Source organism: Otolemur garnettii, unplaced genomic scaffold, assembly GCF_000181295.1.
Source record: "Otolemur garnettii isolate 467f Iridium unplaced genomic scaffold, OtoGar3 scaffold00006, whole genome shotgun sequence".
Taxonomy (NCBI): domain Eukaryota; kingdom Metazoa; phylum Chordata; class Mammalia; order Primates; family Galagidae; genus Otolemur; species Otolemur garnettii.
This window is the reverse complement of record NW_003852401.1, coordinates 12,329,071-12,353,525: the sequence shown is the minus strand read 5'-3', so window position 1 is coordinate 12,353,525 and position 24,455 is coordinate 12,329,071. Positions and strand designations below refer to the sequence as shown.

At 39.5% G+C, this 24,455-nt stretch overlaps 1 protein-coding gene across 2 annotated transcripts in view; it reads right to left on the bottom strand.

Annotated features, from left to right (window-relative positions):
- TTC39B (tetratricopeptide repeat domain 39B) overlaps positions 1-24,455 on the bottom strand; it is a 123,452-nt gene that overhangs the window by 68,675 nt on the left and 30,322 nt on the right. The window contains exon 2 of one of the 2 annotated variants that reach the window (XM_023508141.1): positions 20,476-20,510. The exons of the other annotated variant lie outside the window; for it this stretch is intronic. Within the exon in view, the coding sequence (XP_023363909.1) occupies positions 20,476-20,510 (35 nt within the window). The remainder of the gene's footprint in view (positions 1-20,475; positions 20,511-24,455) is intronic. 2 annotated transcript variants of the gene reach the window in all.

Sequence of the window (24,455 nt, the reverse complement as noted above, 5' to 3'; positions counted from 1 at the left end):
AATGAAATGAATATAAGTTCTCTGCAAGTATAAGTAAGGCATAATTTCCTAATTTTAGCAATCCTTCCTAACTAAATTCAAAGCTGCTACATTTCGGTGTGGCAAAATGTTTAAAAATAAAAATAGCAGATGTTTGATCTCTGGGTGGTGAAAAAATTTTCTCTTTTAAAATCCTTGATTTATTTTACGCTACAGGAAGTCAACCAAAATACTGGCACCCAAAAAGCTCATATAATATGTCAGCCTAAGTCAAATGTATTCTCTATCTATAAAGATGACTGTTACCAGTTGGTGTTTAAAAGTATTTTGACTACTGATCTCTGAACATACCAACTTTTAAAAATCACTTTAGGTAATGTGATTTTTAGATAAAGGAATGAGATGAGTTACCAAATTAGATGAATCAGTTCACTAAAATAATAAGACTTTTCTTCAACAAAGACAAATCAAGAACATATGGGAGTTATGGCAGGAAACAGATATAACCTCTAGCTTTATAAAGTGTTCAAAATTCATTCACCAACAATTTAGCAAGGATACAGTTCCAGCCTTCAGTGAAATTTCAAAGGAAGAAAGTGGAACATGATGACTAAGGACAGATGTTTAGACTTCAGGGTCTGCGTCACAGAAAAAAAAAAAAGGGCAATGATTCAAACACACAATTTAAAAAGGTGGTCAGGCAAAGGTCATTTTGCTGGTAGCTCACATTGACTGGAATCTGTTACAAAGGGACCCCTGAAGCCAACACAGCAAGGTCAGAGGTGAGAGTCTATGATGATCACCACATACTATTTCTGAGGACAAGCCACTTTACTAATTTTTAAGGTTCTAATTACCCTAACAAAACAAAACCCTACAGTGAAGCCAGCAGAGGAGGTAAGACACACACAGAAAATACAAAGTGAACCAGCAGCATCCTGCCATTGTTCTGCTGCAGGAGACTCTGCCCCAACAGACGCACACCTTGCAGCAGTGATAAACCAGCCATGGCAACCCAGAAAGTCCGGATCCCATGCCGCAGCCAGCAAGGCACACTGTTTTCTTCAATTTCAGTACTCATCTTAGGAAGTTAAAAAAAGGGGTGGGGGAGAGATGAGAGGGGAAGCCCTAGCAGCTTGACATGAAGGCTCTGATGAAAACAATGTCATCTAGCAAAAACTACAGGGCTCCAGTGAAATTTAACTCTGGTTTAAAAAAAATTTACATAGCTTTCCTTAAATTAAATCCTCACAGATTTAAAGAGAACACTGTAATCATACACCCAGGAACTGCTGAACAAATACCACATACTCACAGATTCAGAGCAGCTGTAACTTTGAAGGAATGAATACAGTTCCCCTAAAAAGATGTCTTTCTTTCTCTTCCACCAGATTTTTTTAAAAGCCAACAAAAAAAAGAGACAATCCTCAATTTAAAAGCCAACAAAAATCCTCAATTTCTGTTTGATTCCTTGGTCTCCAATGAGACTCTCAATTACCAGGCACAAGCAAAGTAGCTGCCGAGGCTGCTGACGGCATCCCAGAGCTTTCCAGGGCAGAATTTAAGACATGTCAGTTAAAGTGGCAGCTACGCTCACTGCTGGAGCGGATGCTTCGGCAGGAAGGGATGCCGGGAGATTTCTTTCCCCCAATCTCTGCTGCAGCCTAAATTCTAATCCATCACTGTTTAATTATCCTAGAGAAACAGGCTAGAAAAATACAAATGGCCTGGATTTATAAAAACTACAGGATGTGTTAATGATTTTTCATCTCATCCAGGGATTCAATTCCTATCTAATAAAGGTCAATTGAGGAATAAAATGAATCTCCTCTATTTTTTTTTTTAAGGAAAATGTAGTCTAACTCTCAGGTTAGACTTAGGTTTTATATCCCATGGACTTCTTAAAATACTAAATAAGAGAAAATTAATTGCTCTAAAGTTTTTAGAGTAGCGCACAGAAGTTAAACACACATATGCCACAATAGCCCCATCAATATAGTTGGAAAAATACATTTTTAATTAATATTTGGTAAACTATAATTTAATGTGGTTTTGACAAGACTAAATAAAAGTATGCTTAGGAGACACTAATTCAATGATGCTAAGACAGAAATAATTTAAAGTTCAGCTGCACGTTTATGGTTTAAATAGATAAAAGAGCTCTCATGGGAATGGAATAGTCGATGACTTGACAGAGTTCTTGTCTTGCCTTAAGTGCTCTTACACATTTTTATTATGAGGCTCACTATTTTTTTCAGATTATAACAGTCAAGCCAGGTAATATATTCTGGTATCTCTAAATTATAAAATAATAAAGTCCTTGGAAAGAACAGAAAAACAAAGAAGAAAAGTGAAACCTGCCATAATCTCATAACCCAGAGATAATAAATATCACAATAATTTACTTCTAGTCTTCCTCTTCTATATATTATATATGTACATAAATATATACACAGATATATATCGCACATGGAAGGGCCACAACAACTAAGGAAATACGACAACTAAATGTATTTTTCTTTGATACTATTGTATCATTTTATATTACCCTTTCACACAGAATTGAATATTTACCCAAAAATGTGGACTACTACTGTTAACCACCAATATTTCTAAAAGTGCTCAAAGAATTAGCATATGTAATGATAGTCGATACACAGCCACGTGCGGTACCTACTAAGTGCTAGGCACAGGGGATACAGAATGAGCAGAGCACACACGGTCCCTGTTCCGCTAGAGCTCTCAGACCAGTTGAGAAGCTAGATATTAACCAGTGACAGCCAGCTTTCATAGCTGTCGAACTACAAAAAAGAACTACAGGGTCCACAGAAACACAGAAGAAACCTGGTCTTGTGATGGTCAGGGTTTCCTAAGGAAAGAAAAGAGAGAACGGCAAACCCAACTGCAAAATTATTAGTACAGTGTATCTCATACCTTCATTTTTCCATCAATGTAAGTGCCCCGCATCTAAAACTTATTCTTTTTTCTATACCAGAAGAAATGTTAACTCCAGCTTCCAACTGATTTTTGTGAACAATGTATAATACACAAGAGAATAATTGATCAGATTTGTGTAAATCTCATGCATTTAAATAATTAGAAGGTAACTCTTACTAAATTACAAAAGGTACACCACCCACATAATTTCAGATATCCCTTAGACGGCCAGTTACCACAGATTTTTTAGCAACCTCCAACCTTAACTGAGACATGCTCAGCATCTCACAAAGGATAAATATATTCCTTTGACTATGCTGGAAGAGATACGAGACTCTGACATGGATATCTTACATGATCCTCCTAAAGCAATCTAAGAGAGATAAAAAAGTCTGAATAATTTATGTAGATATTCTGCCCTAAAGGAAGGTGAGCACAACTCCCCAAGCTCCTTAAGCAGAGGTTGCACATAGAGACTTCCTTCCAAAAACCACAATGCGCAAAGGGTCTGGGGAAGACCAGGAACATTACAGCAGAAAAACCTGACAAACACTACCCAGCCAGGCAATCAAGGGCAACATCAACAGTGATAAATTATCTTGAAGGTAGATTTTTTTTTTTAAAGATAGGGTACTACTCTGTTGGCCTAGGTTAGGATGCAGCAGTATGACCACAGCTCACTGAAGCCTAGAACTCCTGGGCTTAAGTGACACATGGTACTTCTGCTTCAGCCTCCCAAGTAGCTAGGACTATAGGTACATGCCACCACATCTGATTAATTTTATCAAATTTTTTGTAGAGGTATTGCCCAGACTGGTCTTGAATTCCTGGCCTCAAGGATCCTTGCACCCGAGCCCCCCAAAGAGCTGAGATTACAAGCATGAGACAACACACCCAGCCATAGTATGTATTCTTGACAGGGTATGATGAAAATGGCACTTTGCGTCTCTGGTATTCTTCCCAAAAGGGTGTATTTAACCATGAGGAAAAAACACCAGAAAATTCCAATAGGAGGGCATTCTACACAATACCTATCCAAGTCTCTTCAAATCTGTCCAGGTCATCAAAAACGAGGAAAGTCTAGAATTGTCAGGCACAAGGGGTCTAAGGAGATCTGACAGCTAAATATCCACTGCAATCTTGAATGAGATCCTGGACCAGGAAAAGGCTGTTAGGTTAAAGACTAAGGAGATCTGACCAAAGTATGGGCTTTAGTCAGTGATATGTCTCAACACTGATCCATTAATTGTAACACACCACACTAGGCTAAGATGTTAATAATAGAGGGATCTGAGTAGGGTATATGGGAACTCTTTCTGTGAACTAAAACTATTCTAAGAAAAAATTAAGTCTTTACTTATCTTTCCCAAAGTGAAAGAAACTTTACTTTTGGTGATTATTAATGATATATATTACCTTAAAAAAAGTTATAAGTAATTATTTTTTATTAAATCATAACTTTGTACATTGATGCATTTATGGGGTTCAGGGTACTGCTCCAATATACAATGTGAAATGTTTACATTGAACCAAGTAACACATCCATCACAATTATACTCATTTCTTAATAGTTCTGAAATGTACCATTGCATCATGTACATTAGGTAAGGTCCCCCTCAATATCCTCCCTTCTCCCATATCCCCTCTCCCCACCCCCTCTCTCCTTTTCCCTTCTACTTTATAGACTATAGTTATGTTTTGCCATTCATATGATTGTGTAGGTGGTTATATATCAATTTCATAGTAGTATCAAGTACATTGGACACTTTTTTTTCCAGTCTTGGGATACTTTACTAAGAAGAATATGTTCCAGCTCCATCCAGGTAAACACAAAAGATGTGAAGTCTCTGTCTTTTTATGGCTGCATAGTATTCCATGGTGTACATATACCATGTAGACTTTGAAAATTATAAAAACCCTGTAATCCCACCACACTGAAATAACCAGTCCCAAACATACAGTCTATGTGTGTGTCTTTGTGCAGGCTTCATACACACACGTATACAGATGTACATACACATGTACGCTGCTCCACCATGCATGCTAATTTATAGCTGTAGTAGATGGAACAACAGCACCCAGAGATAAGCAGGTCTTCATCCCCACAAACTATGAACAGTACCTTAAATGACAAAAGAGACTTTACAGATGTTAAGGATCCTAAAATGGAGACATTATCTTGGACTATTTGGCAATTGAAAAGACAATCACAAGTTTCCTTACAAGAGGAAGTTAGAGAGATCTTTGATGCAAAAGACAGAAGGTAATGTGACTGTAGAAGCATGGAGTGATTTGAAGATGTTACACTGCTATTTCGGAAGATGCAGGAAGGGGCTATGAGCCAAGAAATGCATGGAAATACAGCTCTATAGCTAGAAAAGGGTACAAAAATGGATTCTTCCCTAATACCTCTCATGGGAGCATGGCCATGGGACACCTTGGTTTTGACCTAGTGGAACCCATTTCAGTAAAAGAATAAACTTGTGTTGATTTTGTTTCACAAATTGCTTTCAAATAAGTTATTTTGTAATTAAAGATTCACATTACAAAATAATTTTTTTACTTACATGAAATTGTCTGAAAAGACATCCTTACACAATTTTAGTGACTAAGTTCTACTAAAAATATAGGCTCCACCCATATAGCTAAAAAATATAATTGTGTACTGAGAAAATAAGAATGCTCTTTTAAAATATGCCTTAAAAAGCCAATTATATACCCAAATCTATTAAGTATAAAGTATAAATGTCTTAACACAATAATTAAATAAATGAGGTGAAAGCTATATTAACTAGTTTGATGTAAGCATTTCAAATTGTATTTAAAATCAGCACATTGTACCCCATAAAAGCATTATTGTATACATGATCTATGTGTATATGACTTAATAAAAAAAGCCAATTGTAGACTTAATTTTCTTATATTGATTATACAGAATTATTTTAATCAAAGGAAACTACACATAAGGGTTGTAATTTCTTTTAAATTGGGGCCAAAATGTTTAAGTGTAAAGAATCTCTTAAATCAATGAAAGACTTGAACACACAAAACTTTATGTACACACACACTTTTTTTGAAACTGCATAAAATAAAGCCAAAGCACCCTTGCAGAAAACTTCATTAAGTACCAAAACAAATAGAAACCAAAAACTCATAAGTGTACCACCTACAGGGGAAACCAAAACCATAACCATACAGCCCACACTTCTGAAAAAACTAACTCTTCAGAGCTCTAACATTTTTAATTCTACCTATGACATTCTGCTTATAGGTAATTTTAAAACCTCACTGGTTTGAATACTTTCATTCTGGAAAATAAAAATAAAATAACATAAAAATTACTTCCAGGGGTGTCCAACCTTTTTTCTTCTCTGTCTCATGTTGGAAAAAGAAAAGTTGTCTTGGGCCAAATATTAAATATACAAACACTAACAAAAGCTGATAAGCCAACAAAAAGGTCCATGCATAAAACCACAGGTAAGCAAAACAGTCCTCACATAATCCGTGTGCAACCGCAGGCTGCAGATTAGACACCTCTGTAAATTATAGGTTAAGTCCCTGAAATATTTCCTTAGTTTTAAGCAATTTCAGAGACCTTCCAATTTGTTAGTAGCTATTAAGTCTTTATGTATAGTGCACGATACTGAACTATGTACTATTCAATAATGTACTTTACACCTCACTAGGCCACTGAAGAGGTCTATCCATGATCTACAAAAATTGTGAGAGGTAAAGAGAGGAGAGAGGGAAGAAGAGGAAAGACAGAGGACCAGAGATATTGATTAATTTCCAGAACACAAGCAGCAGAAAACTTCAGCACATTCCAAAAGACAAAGCTTCCACATCTCTGCTTTTGGGTGTTTTGTTAGTCATTTTACTTTGCGATTTTTATCAAGAGGTAGATGAAAGGGGAATGCATAAAATGTGGGGGGGAAAGTAACAGATAAAATAAGTTAACAAAAGGCAATGAGTTCACTGGATCCTTTAGGATTCTGATGGTCCATTTCCATAAGCTTCAAATGAAAAGTGAGCCAACACATGGTTGAGACACCAACACTCCTAGACAGTGTTTGCTATGCCCCAACAATGTGATATTCCTTAATTATCCATGCATTTCAATTAACGAACACAACCAGCCACAATCATCATTTTTAAATGTGTGTTCCAGATCCCTTAACTCACCCTTTGAATAATCATAACAATTACCATTGTGCCCTATACTTGTTAGGTACTCATGATAGCTGGAATTGTTTTTAATGCCCTGCAGATCTCTGCAGTCTACTCTGAGTATCTATCTATATTTTCTTAACACTACACACTGCAGTCTAATGTTTCTGTCGCTCCAAAATTCACATGTTAAAACCTACCCCCACAGTGATACTGATAAAAGGTGGAGTTTGAGGGAGGTAATTAAGTCATGAGGGTTCTGCTCTTCTAAGTGAGATTAGCGCCCTAAAAGGCTTAAAGGAGCCTATTTACCCTTTTCTGCTTCATCCATCACATGAGGACACATGGAAAGTGCTATCTATGAGGAATGGTCCTTCACCAGGCACTGGATCTGATGATATTTTAATCTTGGTCTTCCCAGCCTCTAAAACTATGAGAAATAAATTTGTGTTCTTTATAAACTACCTAGTCTAAGATATTTTGCTATAGCAGCGCTATATGTGTGTGTGTGTGTAGAGAGAGAGAGAAAGAGACAGATAGAGTGACAGCAAGAGCTTCTACCATGTGCCCAGCATGGCGCTTAGCTGTGGAGTGACACCGTGATGAGCAAAGGAGACCAGACCCATCCTCAAGGAACTTAGAGCTCAAAAAAAAGATGATCAAGAAACAAGTAACAATTGACTACAAAGTGAGAAATGGAATGAAAGAAACAAACAAGATACCAAGACAGAGAAATGGACAAAGAATAAACAATTTTGGTGGAGTCATCAAGAAAAGGAGAGGACATACAGAAAAGTGGCCAGGAAGAAGCTCTTGAAGGATGTTCAAATCCAGACCAGCAAAGGGCGCACTCAGACAATAAACTGAGTAATGCTTGTGGCTCAAGGGCAGAATGAGGGTAAGAGCTGCCCTAGTTAAGCTAGAAGCAGTATGTGGGCATCTTAAGGACTACTAGCCAAGTCTTAAGGTATTCCAGGCAAAGTCTGATAGCAACTTAAGCTAATGTAACAGAATGCAGAGAGAGAAAAGTGAACAGATGAGAAATATATTTTCCAGGTAGAAACCATCAGACTTGGTAATATGGAAGTTGAAGGAAAGGGAAGGAATCAAAGATGTCTCCCAAGCATTAGACTTAAAGATTGGGGTCTTTAGCTTACCAGACATGCAAATTCATGGTCAGATTCTTTTCTAAGAGATAGGGCCTTGCTCTGTTGTCTAGGCTTCAGTATAGTGGAATGATCATAGCTTACTGTAGCCTCAAACTCCTGCACTTGAGCGATCCTCCCCCCTCTCCCGAGCAGCTGGGACTACAGGTGCACAACACCATGCCCAGATAATTGTTTCTGAAATTTGTTAGAGACATGGGGTCTTGCTATGTTTCCCAGGCTAGTCTCAAATTCTTGGTCTCAAGTGATCCTCCCACCTCAGCCTCTCAAAGTACTGGGATTATAGGCCTGAGCCACCATGCCTAGCCCATGGACAGATGTTAAACAAGGGAATGACATTATCTAATTTAACATCTAAAAGGCTCACTCTGTCCTGATTTAAACAAATATACCATTAAAAAATAAATTATCAGACAGGTTCTGAAGTGATAGTCCTTGGAAGAAATAAATCTTAAAATAAAAAAATAAGACAGGAAAATTTGAACACTGACAGGTTATTTGATGAATATTGTTGCTTTTTCAGTGTGATAAATAGACTGTGGAGTTTTCAAAAAAGAGACCTTTGCAAAGTAAAATGATATCATATAAAGCATATAGATTAGATAATAGTTCTCTATCAATGTTAATTTCCTGCCTTGATACCTCATTGGTCAGATGTAAGAGAATGTCTTTGTTTGGGGGAATTATATCCTAAAATGTATACTTAGAGGTGGAAATTATCAAGTCTAGAATTTGATTCCAAATAACCTAGACTGAGTTATAGATGAAAAAAGATTGGCCCTGAGATGACAACTACTGAAGTTGAATGATGAGTATATAACAGTCAAGTTTATTATCCTCTTTACTTTTCATAGATGTTCAAAGTTGTTCACATTACAATTTTTTTACAAATAAGATAATTTGGGCTACTGTGTGGAGAATGAGTGGGGTGCACTTGGAAAGGTGGAGAGAATGAGAACAAAGGAAGCAGGAAAACACATCAGCCATTAGCCAGCTCTTAAAGTAGTCCAGGCAAAGTCTGACAAATTAAGCTAATATAATTGAGTCCAGAGAGAGAAAAGTGAAAAGATAGGAAATATATTTTCCAGGTAGAAATCATCAGACTTGGTGATGTGAAGTCAAAAGAAGGGGAAAGAATCAAAGATGTCTTCCCAGCATCAGACTTGAACAAGTGGGTAGGCAATGGGTAGACATTTACAGAAAAGGAAAAAGTTTCAGACAGATGAGAAAGATGGATGCCAAGAGTTCAGTTTGGAACATATATAAAGTGTTTGTAAAACACACACATGTATGAATAAGCAATCATTGGACCTGTTCTGCAGTATAGCCATCAAAATAGCCCAAAGACAGAGCAGCACAGAGCAGTTGCTGTGTCTAGAAGGCTAGTGATGGAGGAGGGAAAGAACTCAGCCCAGGGCAGGGTCCTTCTGGCTTTCTGACACAAGCTGGGCATTGCTACATGGGGTTGATGGAGGTCAGAGAGGCTCTGAGCCTGCAGAGGGACAACCACAAAGGCAAAGGGCCTACCCGTAGGGGTTCGCACATCACTCATTTTGCCACCATCAACCATCCTGACCATGACCAAGTCTTCCATCTCTGCTGGGCCTCTGTGGTAATGAGATAATCAGACCAATAGGTTGCTAAAGAGTTTTCTTTCAGAAACTTTCCTTCCAGCCATGAAATAGCTTGCCACTCCTTATAGTGAAAGAAAGCATTTATAGGATCTGTCTTAAGACACACACACATACATACTTCCTCCCACATACCTTATACAAAGAACTTCACATTTTGGAAGGTCCAAACACAATAAGACCATTAAGTAGACAAAACAGTACAAAAGAAAATACATAAAGAATCAATCCAAGTGGAAACAAATACAGGGAAAAGACACCAGGGATGCTATTCACTTTGGGCTTTTAGAGACCTTTTATTTCCATTCACTAAATATCATTGACTCTGTAACACAAAATTTTTAATCATAGAATATCCCTGAGACCAAGATATATCTTAAAATTGACCACAACTTTGATTGCCCTAGAACAAAGTTAAGTTCTTAGGGATAGGATCTGCATTTGCTTCTGCCAGTTACTAAGGACACCATCCTGATCTATTTAAAATGATCTGCCTGAAGTTGTCGAGACATCACTGGTAGAGTGTATTCAGACCCCAAATCAAGCTCATGATCACATTCTTAAGAATGTTAAAAAGTTAAACATGGTTTTACTGTACAACCCATCAACCCCACTTCTCAATATGTCTGACTAAGAACTTAAAACACATGGTCACACAAACACTGCACACCATTGTTTACAGCAGCATAATTCATAATAGCCAAAACAAAAATAGATGCAACCCAAATATCCATCAAGTGATAAACAAAATGCAACACATCCATGCAATTGAATATTTTTTAGCCACAAAAATGAAGACATTCTCCAACTTACAATTGTTCAATTTATGATCTTTCGACTTTATAATGGGTTTATAAGAGTATTAAGTGCATTTTCAACTATTAGGCTTTTCTAGAGACAGGGTTTATTTTTTCTTTTTTATTTTTTTGAGACAGAATCTTACTTTGTTGCCCTCAGTAGAGTATCAGGGCATCATAGCTCACATTAACCTCAAACTCTTGGGCTCAAGAGATCCTCTTGCTTCAGCCTCCCTAGTAGCTGGGACTAAAGGCACCCACCACAACACCCAGCTATTTTTAGAGAATGGGTCTTGCTCAAGCTGATCTGAACTCCTGAGCTCAAGCAATCTACCCACCTCAGCCTCCAGAGTGCTGGGATTACAGGCATGAGCCACCACACCCAGCCAGAGACAGGGTCTCATTATATTATCCAGGCTACAGTACAGTGGCTATTCACAGGCCCAATCACAGCACAATGCAGCCTCCAACTCCTAGGTTCAAATGATCCTCCCACTTCAGCCTACAGGCAGGTACCACCTGCCAAGCTAGATATATGACATGTTTGATTACAATGAGTTTAATGGGGACATAACCCCATCTTAAATTGAGGAGCATCTGTACCAACACCTGCTATAACGTGGATGAACCTCAAAAGCCAGACACTAAAAAATACATATTGGAGGATTCCATTTATATGAAATGTCTACGAAGACAAATCTACTAGAGACAGAAATCATATTAGTGGCTGCCTCCAGCTGAGGGTGGGATTGGGAAGTGACTGGAAAGAAACACAGATTTCTTTTTCGGGTGATAAAAAGGTTTTAAAATTAGATTGTGGTAACAGTTGCATAATTCTGTAAATATCCAAAAATGTATTAAATTGTATACTTAAAATAGTGATATTTATGGGATATGAATTCATATTACAATAGATCGGTCTTTATTTGTTTTTTTTTTCTATTGTTGGGGATTCACTGAGGGTAGAAGAAACCAGATTACACTGATTGCATTTGTTAGGTAAAGTCCCTCTTACAACTGTGTCTTGCCCCCACGAGGTGTGTCACATACTGAGTCCCCGCCCCCTCCCTCCTTCTCTCTCTGCTGTCTTTAAAACATTCTTAGGGTAGAGAACCTCATGAGAGGTTTTTTTTCCCTCCCTACCTAGTACCAAGGTTGAAATACACAAGTTTCCTTTGCTGTGCCTTCCCGCATGACAGTTTTATCTTTCCTTTCCCTTATGCAAGGTCTCCTGCAAAATTTCCCATTGTGCTTTTTCTTTCCTTTTTGTTTATTTTTTTTTTTTTTTTGAGACAGAGTCTCTCTATGTTGCCCTTAGTAGAGTGCTGTGGCATCACAGCTCACAGAAACCTCAAACTCTTGGGCTCAAGCGATTCTCTTGCCTCAGCCTCCCAAGTAACTGGGGCTACAGCCACCTGCCACAATGCCTGGCTATTTTTCCTTGCAGTTATCATTGTTGTTTAGCTGGCCCGGGCCAGGTTCGAACCCTCCAGCCTCAGTGAATGTGGCTGGCGCCATAACCACCATGTTTAGGAGCCAAGCCTACTTTTTCTTTCCTAAGGTAGATATAAGACAACAATATCGATGACATCTTGGATCTAATAATAATAACTGTCAACTTGGTTAAGAAAGGAAATGATTAAGGGAGGAAAAACAGTCCCCCTCCAGACCTCAGCAATTTTATAATACCTAGAGGGGGAAATTGGGGCCAAAAAAGCCATAGAGAAGAATGAAAACAACTCTAACTCTATTTATAATCTAACTACTGTGAAGAAAAATACTAATTAGATCTTTCTCAACCATCACTCACCAATATTCACCCTTAAATAAAACCAACAAAACTATCATATCATCAATTGATCTAAACTAATGAGGGAGAAAAATGCCCTGGAAGGCTTACCTCATAGGAATCTGCAATTGAAAGTTCAAAAGAGAAGGTGTAAAAAAAGAAAAAGTCAGTGAGAAATGCTATGCTGCAAAATGTTTTTACTTCCATTGTAAGCCTCTAGTCACCTGGCTAAAAATGTCTCCCTCTTTCACCTTCTACAGGTAAATATAAACTCCCAGCATGTCTTGAACATAAACACATTTATCCCCACTGCATTCATGCGACCTCAAGACTCTATTAAACACATAAGGATTTTGAGACAGCACAATGGTTCATGCCTGTAGTCACAGCACTTTGGGAGGCCAAGATGGGAGGATAGCTTGAAGTCAGGAGTTTAAGACCAGCCTGAGCAAAAGCAGGACATTGCTACAAAAAATTGAAAAATCATCTGGGCCTGGTGGCATGCACTCATGGTTCTAACTACTTAGGAGGCTGAGGCAGGAGAATCACTTAAGCCTAGGAATTCGAGCTTACAGTGAGCTATGATGAGGCCACTGTACTCCAGCCTGGGCAACACAGCAAGACAAAACAAAAACACATAAGGATTTCAATATAAGGATAAATTCAAAATTTTAACAAGACGCTATGGAATATGAGAGACCATTGTTAACAACATATTAAACCTGCATCTGTGCTAACAGTCTTTGCACATAAATTTGTTCCTCTTGACTTCTCTAATCTACCATGAAAAGAAAATCTTGATTAACTAGGACCCAACCAGGCTTCTCAGTTAAATTTTGGTCCCATTACCTACTGTGGTTTTTATGAGAAATAGATTAATCAAAAATACCACCAAGCTGAGATGATTCCAAGTGGTTAATCTATTCTCCCCATTCGATAAGGCCAGAAATCCTCCATGACCCAACTTCCCTTGAACCCACAGCCCCATTGGTGTTCCATGCCCACTGCTCTGTGCTCTGGCCACTGTCCTCAGAGCTGTTCATCCAGCGTGTCCCATCTCTGAGTCTCTGCACCAACTCCACCAGCAGAAATCCCACCTATCCTTTAAAACCCAAAGCAAAAGCCAGTGGCCCCTACCTTCCAACCAGAAGAGAGCCCTCTTTTGGAACTTCCAAAACTCTGAGTTTATTCATGTATCATGTCACAGGTAATTTACAAACAGACTTTTAGTAAACCCATCATTATGTTGTCAGAGATGGCAACTGGGCACAAACACTGAGGGAAAAGTATACCATCATCAGAGAACCAAGAAACACAAACGGCATGGAACTGTCAAATTAGAAAGCACAGGACGACTGCACAGCTAATCTGGAACTGCACATTATTTATGAAATATTTCTGTATATCATGAGATGGGTCTCATTTACAGTTCCCCCCTCCCCAAGAGGGCCTTATGCCAAACAGGTCATAAAGTTCACAAACAATTTTAATTATTTTTTTTAAATGGTCAACACGTCACTACTTTTAATCTCTAATTTTTCTTCCACTTCTAAATGGCACAGATTTCTGTATGATCTACCGGTCTACAAAACTAACAATTTCCAAAAATATAATGATTAGTCAGTAAAAATAACAACATTGTTACCACAAAGATCCAGAGGTAGGAAAATCTATGTTTAGATTCTGTGTTAGCAAATCCATTAAGCAGAAGGAGAGTAGCTTTGTTCACAGAAATAATTTAAGGCTTCCCTCAACTATTAGTATGAATCTTTTTACTAGGAATTGGAGAGCAAATATTCTCTGGAAGAAATTAATCATCAGGTTGGCAAGAGGATCACATCTTGACATGGAGAGATTAAAGTACTGCTCTCTGCACTGGAAACATAAAACCAAAATGTGTGGTTCAGTCAGAGTACAGAAAAAGAGCTTTACTGAGTTAATTTACAAAATCATCACAAACTTAAGAGGAGATGAAAGAAAAATATTGAAAAAATGCTGAAATGAAGGCAAAAGAAAAGCTCAATAAAAATAATCTAACAAGACCAGATGCAGTGGCTAATGCCTATAATCCTAGCATTCTTGGGAGCCAAAGGGGAAGGATCTCTTGAGTTCAAAGAGTTTAAGACCAGCCTGAGCAAGAGCAAGACCCCATCTCTACTAAAAATAGAAAAAATTACCCAGACGTTGCAATAAGAGCCTATCGTCCTGTCTACTCATGAGGCTCAAGCAGGAATATCACTTGAACCCAGGAGTTTGAAGTTGCTATGAGCTAAGCTGATGTTATGACACACTAGCCTGGGCAACAAAGTGAGACTCTGTCTCAAAAAAAAAAAAGAAAGAAAAGCGTTTGAATACATTTTTACAATTAACATATATTTATTATCAGAAGAAAAGCACACACTATTTTTTAAAATATTGAATATTGGATTATTTCTGTAATATTTTTAACCTCAAAGAGATTCAGGGCTCGGCGCCTATAGCTCAACCGGCTAAGGCGCCAGCCACGTACACCTAAGGTGGCAGGTTCGAATCCCCAGCCTGGACCCGTCAAACAACAATGACAGCTGCAACCAAAAAATAGCCGGGCGTTGTGGCGGGGGCCTGTAGTCCCAGCTACTTGGGAGGCAGAAGCAGGAGACTCGCTTGAGCCCAGGAGTTGGAGGTTGCTGTGAGCTGTAATGCCACGGCACTCTACCCAGGGGGACAGCTTGAGGCTCTGTCTCAAAAAAAAAAAAGAGATTCAGTAATGCAGAAGTCAGGCTTAAATACAGAAATACCATACCCTATGTTGGGGAAATAAAGGGAACTGTCCAAGTGGGCTTTTCCTCTGAATGAAGTAGATCCTACTTTTTTTTTTTTTTGAGACAGTCTCACTACGTCGCCCTCTGTAGGATGCTGTAACGTCACAGCTCACAGCAACCTCAAACTCTTGGGCTTTTAAAACATTATTTTAAAATGTTTAGCCATTGTGAAATTTCCTTAGTTTATGTGACAAGTCTCTACCTTCTTAAATAGAATGTATTAGATATAATTGAACATTTTTCCAATGTCTCAGACACAACACTATGAAGATAATTTTCTCCACAGAGACTATGAGCACCTAGAGTGGGGGGGGTGTGAATGGGAAAGGGAGAGTTAATATTATCTTGGCTAGGAGGGATGTGTTCAGTGGGGGTGGGTTTTCTGGATGAGATTAACCTTTGCATCAGCAGACTGAGTAAAACAGGCCACTCTCCCTAGTGTAAGGTGGGCCTCACCCAATACACTGAAGGCCTAAACAGAAAAGGCAGAATAAGAAAAAATTTCCCCTCTCTTCTCTGACCCTCCTCCCCTCTTTCTCACTCTGCCTGTCTTTGAGCTGGGACATCAGTCTTTTCCTGCCTTTGGACTTGGACTCAGACAGGAACTCACACTGTTGTCACTTCTGGTTCTGAAGTCTTCAATGGAGAACCAGAAGGGGGATTTCTTAGCCTCCATAATCACCTGAACCAATCCCTCACAGTATATCTCCTCGTATACAGACGTATGTACTGGTTCTATTGGTTCTATTTTTCTCTCTAATTTATCTCTAATTGGTTCTATTTTTCAAAAAAAAAACCCAATTACTATTTTAAAACAATGTTTTAAAAGTTAGTAGGATATACTTCATTCACAGAGAAAGCCCACTTGAAGCCCTTTATTTCCCCAACATAGGGTATGGTATTCCTGTATTTAAGTCTGTCTCTTGCATCACTAAACCTCTTTGAGGTTAAAAATATTGCAGAAATAATATTTTTCCAGAAAACCCAAAAAAATAAATTCCAATTAAGAGACATTCCATAATGTGGCCAGCACCTGTAGTCCCAGCTACTCGGGAGGCTGAGGCATAGGAATCACTTGAGACGGAGAGTTTGAGGTTGCTATGAGCTGTGATTATGCCATGACACTCAACCCAGTAGATAAAGTGAGATACTGTCTCAAAAAAGAAAGAAAGAAAAGGGAGGGATGGAGGGAAGGAGGGAACTGACAGATAAAAGCAGTCACAATGAGCCTCAGGTGGTAATGAAGATAAAATGTTGGATCATTAGAAAGTTAGAAAGTGAAGAGAAAAACTGTAACATAGTTGACAGCAGAATAAAATAAGTCAACACACACAAGGCTGCCAGAATTCCCCACTTTAAAAGTAAACAAAGAAATGTCTCTAGCAAAGGTAGATGGACAAGTTGAAAAATCTAATATCCAACCTGAAGGGTGTAGTTAATTATATTCAAGATTTTTGCTAAATTAGTAAATTATAGCTATTCTTGTCACAGGAGGAAAAAAATGAATAACTATGATGGATATGTTAATTTGCTGCACTATAATAACTATTTTACTATATTTACGTATTTTATAACATCATGTCATATACCTTAAATATACACAATAACACTTATTTTAAAAAATAATAAAAGTACATGAAGTGGTTTATGATAGTCACAAATAAAAGCTTCTCCATCACAGGAGTCATTTCTGGAAGCTGTTCTGAGAACCAGTCATGCTAATATGAAAGCATCTACAACAGTTGAACAAAAGAGTCAATTTTATGCAAACACAGACATACAGATCAAAGGAACAGAAGAGAAAGCTCAGAAACAGAGTGGTATTTTAATCAGCTCATTTGATAAAGGAGGTATCACACATAAATTCTTTCCTTTGTGGACTTAGCAAACAGTTTTAGAACTGGGGGCTAGCAATTTTAGGACTGGTGTGAGATAGGAATCTAAATTAACTTCCTCTATGTTACATTCGGGGCTCTGTTTTCTTGGGGTTTTTCCTATGATTTGATTTTTTAAAAACTAATAGGTGTTAGAAACTACTCACAGTGCTTTTCATACATCCCAAAGGTAAAGCCACTGTGAGCTCAGAGAAACACAAAGCTTCATGCGCACTGCTCAGGGGAACTGTCAGTCACATCAGCCAGACCGGGTCTCCTCTGCAAGGCCTGCCCCGTTCCCAGACTGTCTGGCATTCTAGCTCAATGGGAACAGCTGTCCCTCCACTGGGGAACTCCCTTTCCTGGCCCACAGCCCAGTCCTTCACCACCTGGACTGCAGTCTCCCATTATGCCCAAGCTCAGTTCCTGCCAATACCCAGGTTGGACCAAAAGCCAGGGAGGAGCAGGGTTGAACGATTAGATTTCTAGATGGTGATAACATGCTAACCTTAAACACAATTTTTTAAAAATCATATAAATAGAATGTCTTCCAAATAGCGCGGTGTAAAAAGGGAAAGGGGCAGAGATTTACTTGACAGTGAAAAACCCTGGCCAACACCACCTCAAGCCAGGTGACCACGTTCAACATCAACAGTGGTAAGTCACAGTGACATCACGGACCTTTGCTATGATGTGACAAGAACCGCCCCTTACATCTGTGGTCTTGTTCCCAAAAACACATGACCTCAGTCAGAACATGAGGAAATAAATAAATTCCAATTAAAAGACATTCTATACAATAATTGTCAAGGCCATCAAAAGCAAGGAAAGACTAAGACTGTCACAATCACAAAGAGCCTCAGGAAACACGACTACTGAATGTACAGTGGTAACCTGGTTAAGATCCCAAGTCAGAAAAAAGACACTTGGCATGAACCAAATAAATCCAAATACTGTATGGAGCATAGTTAATAATAATAATGTATGCATTTACATCATTAATTGTGGCAAATGTACCAGGCCAACTTAAGAAATTAATGATAGGGAAAAAGAGATGTGGAGTGTACAGGAATTCTCTGTACTGCCTTCACAAAAATTCTATAAATCTGAAACTGTTCCAAAGGTAAAAGAACTTTTTTTAAATCCTAATCACAATTAGGCTTTTAAAAAAAAATCATATGAGCGCTCAGTAACATAAACACTATAACTGTACGACAAAATTAAAATGCGTATTCCTAATTAAAGAAAAATAGTAGTCTGGGGACAATTATCTGTAGCAAATATAACAAAAAGTTAGGGTACATATACTTTAAAGTACGTTAAGTACATAAAGGAGATGAGAAAAGTTATGCAGGCAAAAGAAGACTACAAGTCATACAGAAGGAAATGCAACGTGTTAAACAATGATAGTAAAGAAAAACACTAATACTAGGAGTTATTTAAATAGCAAAGTTTTTTTTCAAATAATACCCAGTGATGATAATGTTATAGTTAAACACACTTCACCTATATAATATTTGTAGTCAAGTAAACTGACAAAGCTCTTTTGGAAGTGCTGTAAACTGAATTGTGTCCCCCCCTTACCCTACTCATGCACTCACATGCTGAAGTTCTATCCCCCAAAATGATGATGTTTAAAGATGGCGCTAATTTCCTGGGAAGGTGGTGTCAGGAAGCAGCCCTACCTGCCCCAGGCTCCTCCTAGTAGGCCCCTGCCCTTTCCAAGTTGCTGAATTTCTTGCACAGCTGGCCCCATTCTGAGGCCCCTGGGACATTGCCTTCAGGAGGAAGATCCCTGAGCTGGGGTCTGGGAGACCTCAGTTGCCTGCTGTTGTGACCTTGACCTCAGTGTCCATTAAGTTTCTGTCTGTGAAAGTACCTGGCAGAGAACAAAAGCTCTGGGGTACCTGTGCCCATGGATTGTAATTCTGAGCCTATGATTTATCTAAACCCCCAACGTGTCGGGTAGGTATAATTTCCTGTGGGATAGAGGCTCTTACAGCTGCGGTACCTGCCGGATGCAGGGGCAGGCAGTTAAGTATGGAGCAGGTACAGTTACTATATTCCAGGATATTATTTTGCATACAGATGTCTAGAGTTATACTTTTGACACACACACACATAAAGAATTAAAAACATTTAGATACAGAATTAGAAGTACCCATATACAATACACATTTTTTCCCTTAAAAATCTGGGCAAAAAAGTACACATTATACACAGCAAGATACGGCATATAAAGAGTGATAAACATATTCACCCCTTTTAATGAAGTAATCCATTTGTAACAATACCCTTTGGAAATAATTCAAAATATGACAAAGCTATACATATGAAAATATTCAATACTTTGCTTTAAGTCTCTAAACCAGTAACATCCTAAATGTCTAACAATAGAGAAGTAGATAAGTTAATTGTGGTATTCTACTTGATATAATATGACTTAGTCATTTAAAATTATTACAAAATCTATAAAGTCTTATGGTAAATGCTTGTAATAAGATTAAGGGCAAATCAAAAGCAAAAATCTACAATATGAGGCCAATAATGTAAATACATTTGGACAAGTATTAAAAGATTAATTATAGGGCGGTGCCTGTGGCTCAAAGGAGTAGGGCGCTGGCTCCATATGCTGGAGGCAGGTTCAAACCCAGCCCCGGCCAAAAACTGCAAAAAAAAGATTAATTATAAACAAAATAATTGGTTGGAAAATGTTTTAATGAAATTAATGTCACAAATAATACTCTAAAATGTATGATAGTAATGTTAGATAGAGCTTTTCTTAAGCATAATCACATCCCAACCTCTTGTAGAGGTGTCTAACCTGTGGCCCATGGGCTATATGTGGATTTTGTGGGGACTTTTTGCTTATCTACAGTGGAGGATATCACGAAGATTATGCACAAATCTTCTTCTGCTCTTCAGCCTTCCTTAGTGTTTGTGTATTTAATGTGTGGACCAAGACAACTCTTCTTTTTCCAATGTGGCAAACAGAAGCCAAAAGTTTGGACACCCCTGATAGAGAAGGGACTTTTTTCAGACAGTAGCCATTACTGTCTCATTCAAAAAAATGAGAATGAAATACAATAGAATCTCCAGAGCTGACCACCTCATTAAGCTGACCTCATTTTCATAGACCAGATGTGCACCACATGTACCTATCAGCACAGTAGGCCTAGTTCCTTATGTTGACCACCTCTGTATGATGACCACTTTGTTACAGTCCCTTCCCTTTGGTGGTCAACTTACAGAGGTTCTACTGCATTTATATTTTATAATACAAAATATTATAACTGATTGTTCTTTACTATATACTTTTTATTACATTACTCACATAGAGACGGTTTCCAAGGCATCTTCAAAGATGTCCTGGGGGGGGAATAAAAAATACAATGAGTTTCTCAAGAATTCTAACTGTAAAAAAGAAAATGAATTATGTGTATGAGGGAGAGCAGTTTTGATGGGAGGGTAGAGCCTGCGGTAGAATCACTCAACCCTGATTAATAGTATTCCATTCACAGGAATCAAACAGATTAAGTTAAGTGAGGTTCAATTTTTTTTTTTTTCAAATTAAGACTGGTAAAATACTCAGCTGGCAATCCAACTGGGCTAATTTAGAGAGTGTGACTTCTTTTATTGAGTAATCTTTCACTCCTCAGTTGTACTCATCCCAGATACAGAATAAAAGAACAAATAACAGGACTTGCCCAGCAGAGTCTTTCTCCATGGCTAGCCGAGTAAGCCTCCTCTGGGCCTTCTTTTCTCATCAAACTGCACCACCCTCTCAGCTGGTCCTTCTGCCACCAGCCTTCCCCCAGCTTACTCTGTGCTGCATGGGACAGCCCTGGCCTTCAGGCCACTGGACCAGTCACACACTCCAACGGGAGAAACACTCAAACACTCCTGCGCACTCACAAACCCACACACGAACTCCATACTCTAATACACTGACTCACACTCACAAGCACACACGCACTCACTCAAAAACTCACCAGTACACAACAGCTCCCTCGCAGCTGCAAAAATCAAAGTTCCTCTTCCAAATTTGGGGTCCACCATAACCCAGGCTAATCTTGAAAGCATCCTTCGGTCTACCTGCCAACCACCATCATGACTAGCGACCCCTCCAAAAGCCACCTCACTGGGCTCCCTGTATTCCCATGCTTACCACCCTTCACTCAATCCTTCACACAACAGTCACGCTTATTCTTTTCTTTCTCTTCTTTGAATAAGTACACATTATTCCACTGCTCTAGCCCTCTTCCAGAGCTTTCCATTGTTCTTAGAAGAAACCACACTCCTTCCCACCATCATTGTATTCTGTAGATAAGGTAAAGCCAAGGCCAGCACACAGGTGACCATGCAAAGAATTATGGAGAAGGGGAAAGAATGTGTTCTCCAGAAACCTGAATCTGGCTGTCATAAATAAGCGCCAGTACCAGGGACAGCTCATAGACACCCCTGGCATCTCTGTTGACTCCACCTGCGCTTCCCTTTACCAAGTAAGGGGGTGTAAAGAGAGTACCTGGAAGGCCCCTGGGCATACTCCCCTCTCCCCATAAGCCTCGACACAGAGACACTGAAGTACTTACTGAGTGGGCCTCACAAAGGATAACTTGGGGAGCCAGCTGTCCACGTAAAGGAGGCAAAGCTAGTATTTTCATTTAAACAAGAAACACTCTCATCCCCACCCTCAAAAAAAAGGAAAACAAAAAAATCAGGTAAGAGGTTGTCTTCACTTAAGCAACATCTCGCCATTTGTGGAAACAAACGCAGAGAGTTCTCAAAACAAAGCATACTTTGTCTACGAAGGCCAAACAAAAGGCAAAAATTCTTCAGTTTTAAAAAGGGGAAAGGTAAACAGAAGAACTGAGATTTACTGAGAACCTATAACATGCTAGGCCCTTAACAAAAGCTATCTATCTCATTTGCTCTTCCCAATTTACCGCAAGTAAAGCCAGTTGTAGGTAATTATCTGCTCAAATTACACAGCTGGTAAGCGAAGGAACTGGGGTTCAATCTTAGCACAGAAATGAGGCCGCTGGGCGGGAAGGGGAGAGGGCGGGAGAGGAGCAGGTGGGACATGCTCTTACTGAAGCAAAGTCACCAAGCTCCCTGCCCCAGGATTAGTTGACACTTAGTGTAGCAGGGAGTACTTGCGTTTGATTTTGTTGTCTGCTATCTGATTAGAGCCCAGACACTGCGAAGTTACATATGAACTTACAGACTTCTGAATGGTAGAAAATGTTACCTGGAAGATTATGGATTTGTTGCCCTGCAGGATGTTACCTGGCTTTATTTACAACCTAGCAATCTTTTTTTTTTTTTTTTGAGACAGAGCCTCAAGCTATCCCCCTGGGCAGAGTGCTGTGGCATCACAGCTCATAGCAACCTCCAACTCCTGGGCTCAAGTGAGTCTCCTGCCTCAGCCTCCCAAGTAGCTGGGACCACAGGCGCCCGCCACAAGGCCTGGCCATTTTTTTTTTTTGGTTGCAGCCATCATCGTTGTTTAGCAGGCCCTGGCTGGACCCAGGCTGGACCTGAACCCATCACCTTAGATGTATGTAGCTGGTGCTTAGCCACTTGAGCTACAGGCACTGAGCCACAACCTAGCAATCTTAATCTAACATTCTTTTTTAAGCCAATAAACAAGTGTTCCTCCAATACCCTTTGAATCAGTTAACAATCTTGCTGGTTTCCTCATTGGTGAGTGAAATAAAATGTTGACATGTTCTTTTTCTCTTCCAGAGAGTCAGATTTCCAATTTGGGGAAGTTATAAGTGGAAAAGCAACAACCCACTCTCTGCCTGGCTGCCTGGGATTACCGCCTCCCAGCTCCCTGGGAAAGCTGATGTGGTTTCCACCTGGATGGTGAGCTGCCAAAGGGCAAAGACACAGTTTGCTCCGCCCCCCACACCAGATCCCCACGACAATGGCTTCCCTTTCCTGCCACTGCCTCAGGGAGCTCCTTTCCTCTGCGGGATTCCCAACAGGACCCTTAGGCTTGGTACTTGATCTACAGCTGCCCATTCCACATCAGCCTCCAGCACCAAGTTCGCTGCACACATTTCAGGAGCATAACTCAATGTTCCTCCCTGCAGTCTCCTTGCTTCCCCACGGTCACCATCCACTTCCCAGAGCTACTCCATGTTGGTTTTCTTCCCCCCAGTGATTGCCAAATGCTGGTTTCCCTTAAGTCCCCCAGGGCTAGGTAGGTCTTACCGTGTGTACTCCAGTTAAAACCTGTGCAGTCAGAGAAGCATCCAGATTACTTGTAGTGTAAGGAAAGTAAGAGAGGAAAGCGTATGCAGCTGACAAATGGGACTTGTTCACAGGAGACCCTGAGTGTTAGTTCCCAGCAGTGACCTGAAGGCAGGTGCATTTGCCTCATACCGCCCCCCCCCACATACACACACGGGGGCCAACTCTCAGGGATTACTAACCTTGGGAAAGGAGTAACAGCGTTCTAATTGAATGACACCTGGCTCCTTCACTGCCCCAAAACTGTACCTAGCTTTTTCAAGAGCCTATCTTGACTCCCTAGCTGGAGTTAAGGGCCATTATACTCTGAATGGCGCAGCACAGTACTCTATACACATCATTGATTCTTGGTAGGTAATTGTCTGCTAAGGGTCCTAAGTACTTTGTCTTGAGGTGGAAGGTCCTGCCTAGAGCAGCTTCATTTTGCACAGTGGCAAACAGGCTAACCTGTCAGGTGAAGGCTTTGCCAAGGAGCTGACAGACATAAGGTTAGCACCCCTGGGCCTGCTCCTTGCTGGAAGGACTGTCTGAAACCTACCTTTGTCCCTGGATAGGACCCTGGAGGGAATAACCCAGAGTAAGGAAAGCTGACAGGCACTTCATCAACTACTCAGGCTTTTCCAAACAATTTCCATTATTTTAACTTTGTCATATTCTGAGTAACAAAAATGCATGCAAATGCATGTTTTAAGGTCCCTGTTTATATACCCAACATACAAGTACATTTAAGTGACAGCAGGTTCTTATAAATGTTAATGTCATTCAAGAATCTTAAATAATAATGATACTCATAATAAAGGTTTACATTATTTTTATCTGTGGGGAGGAGAACCAAACAGGAAAGATGATGAATACGCAGTTAACACTGGTAATTTCAATAGTCTGTATTAATTTCCAAAGAGACCAAACAGATTTACAAACCTTTCTGGCCTCCCCATCTGACATTTAATTCACTCTAATGATATGAAAAGGAATATGTGACAAATTTTCCTCCCAGAAGGAACATGATGAAATTAAAATTAGGGGCTGCAGGCTCGGCGCCTATAGCTCAAC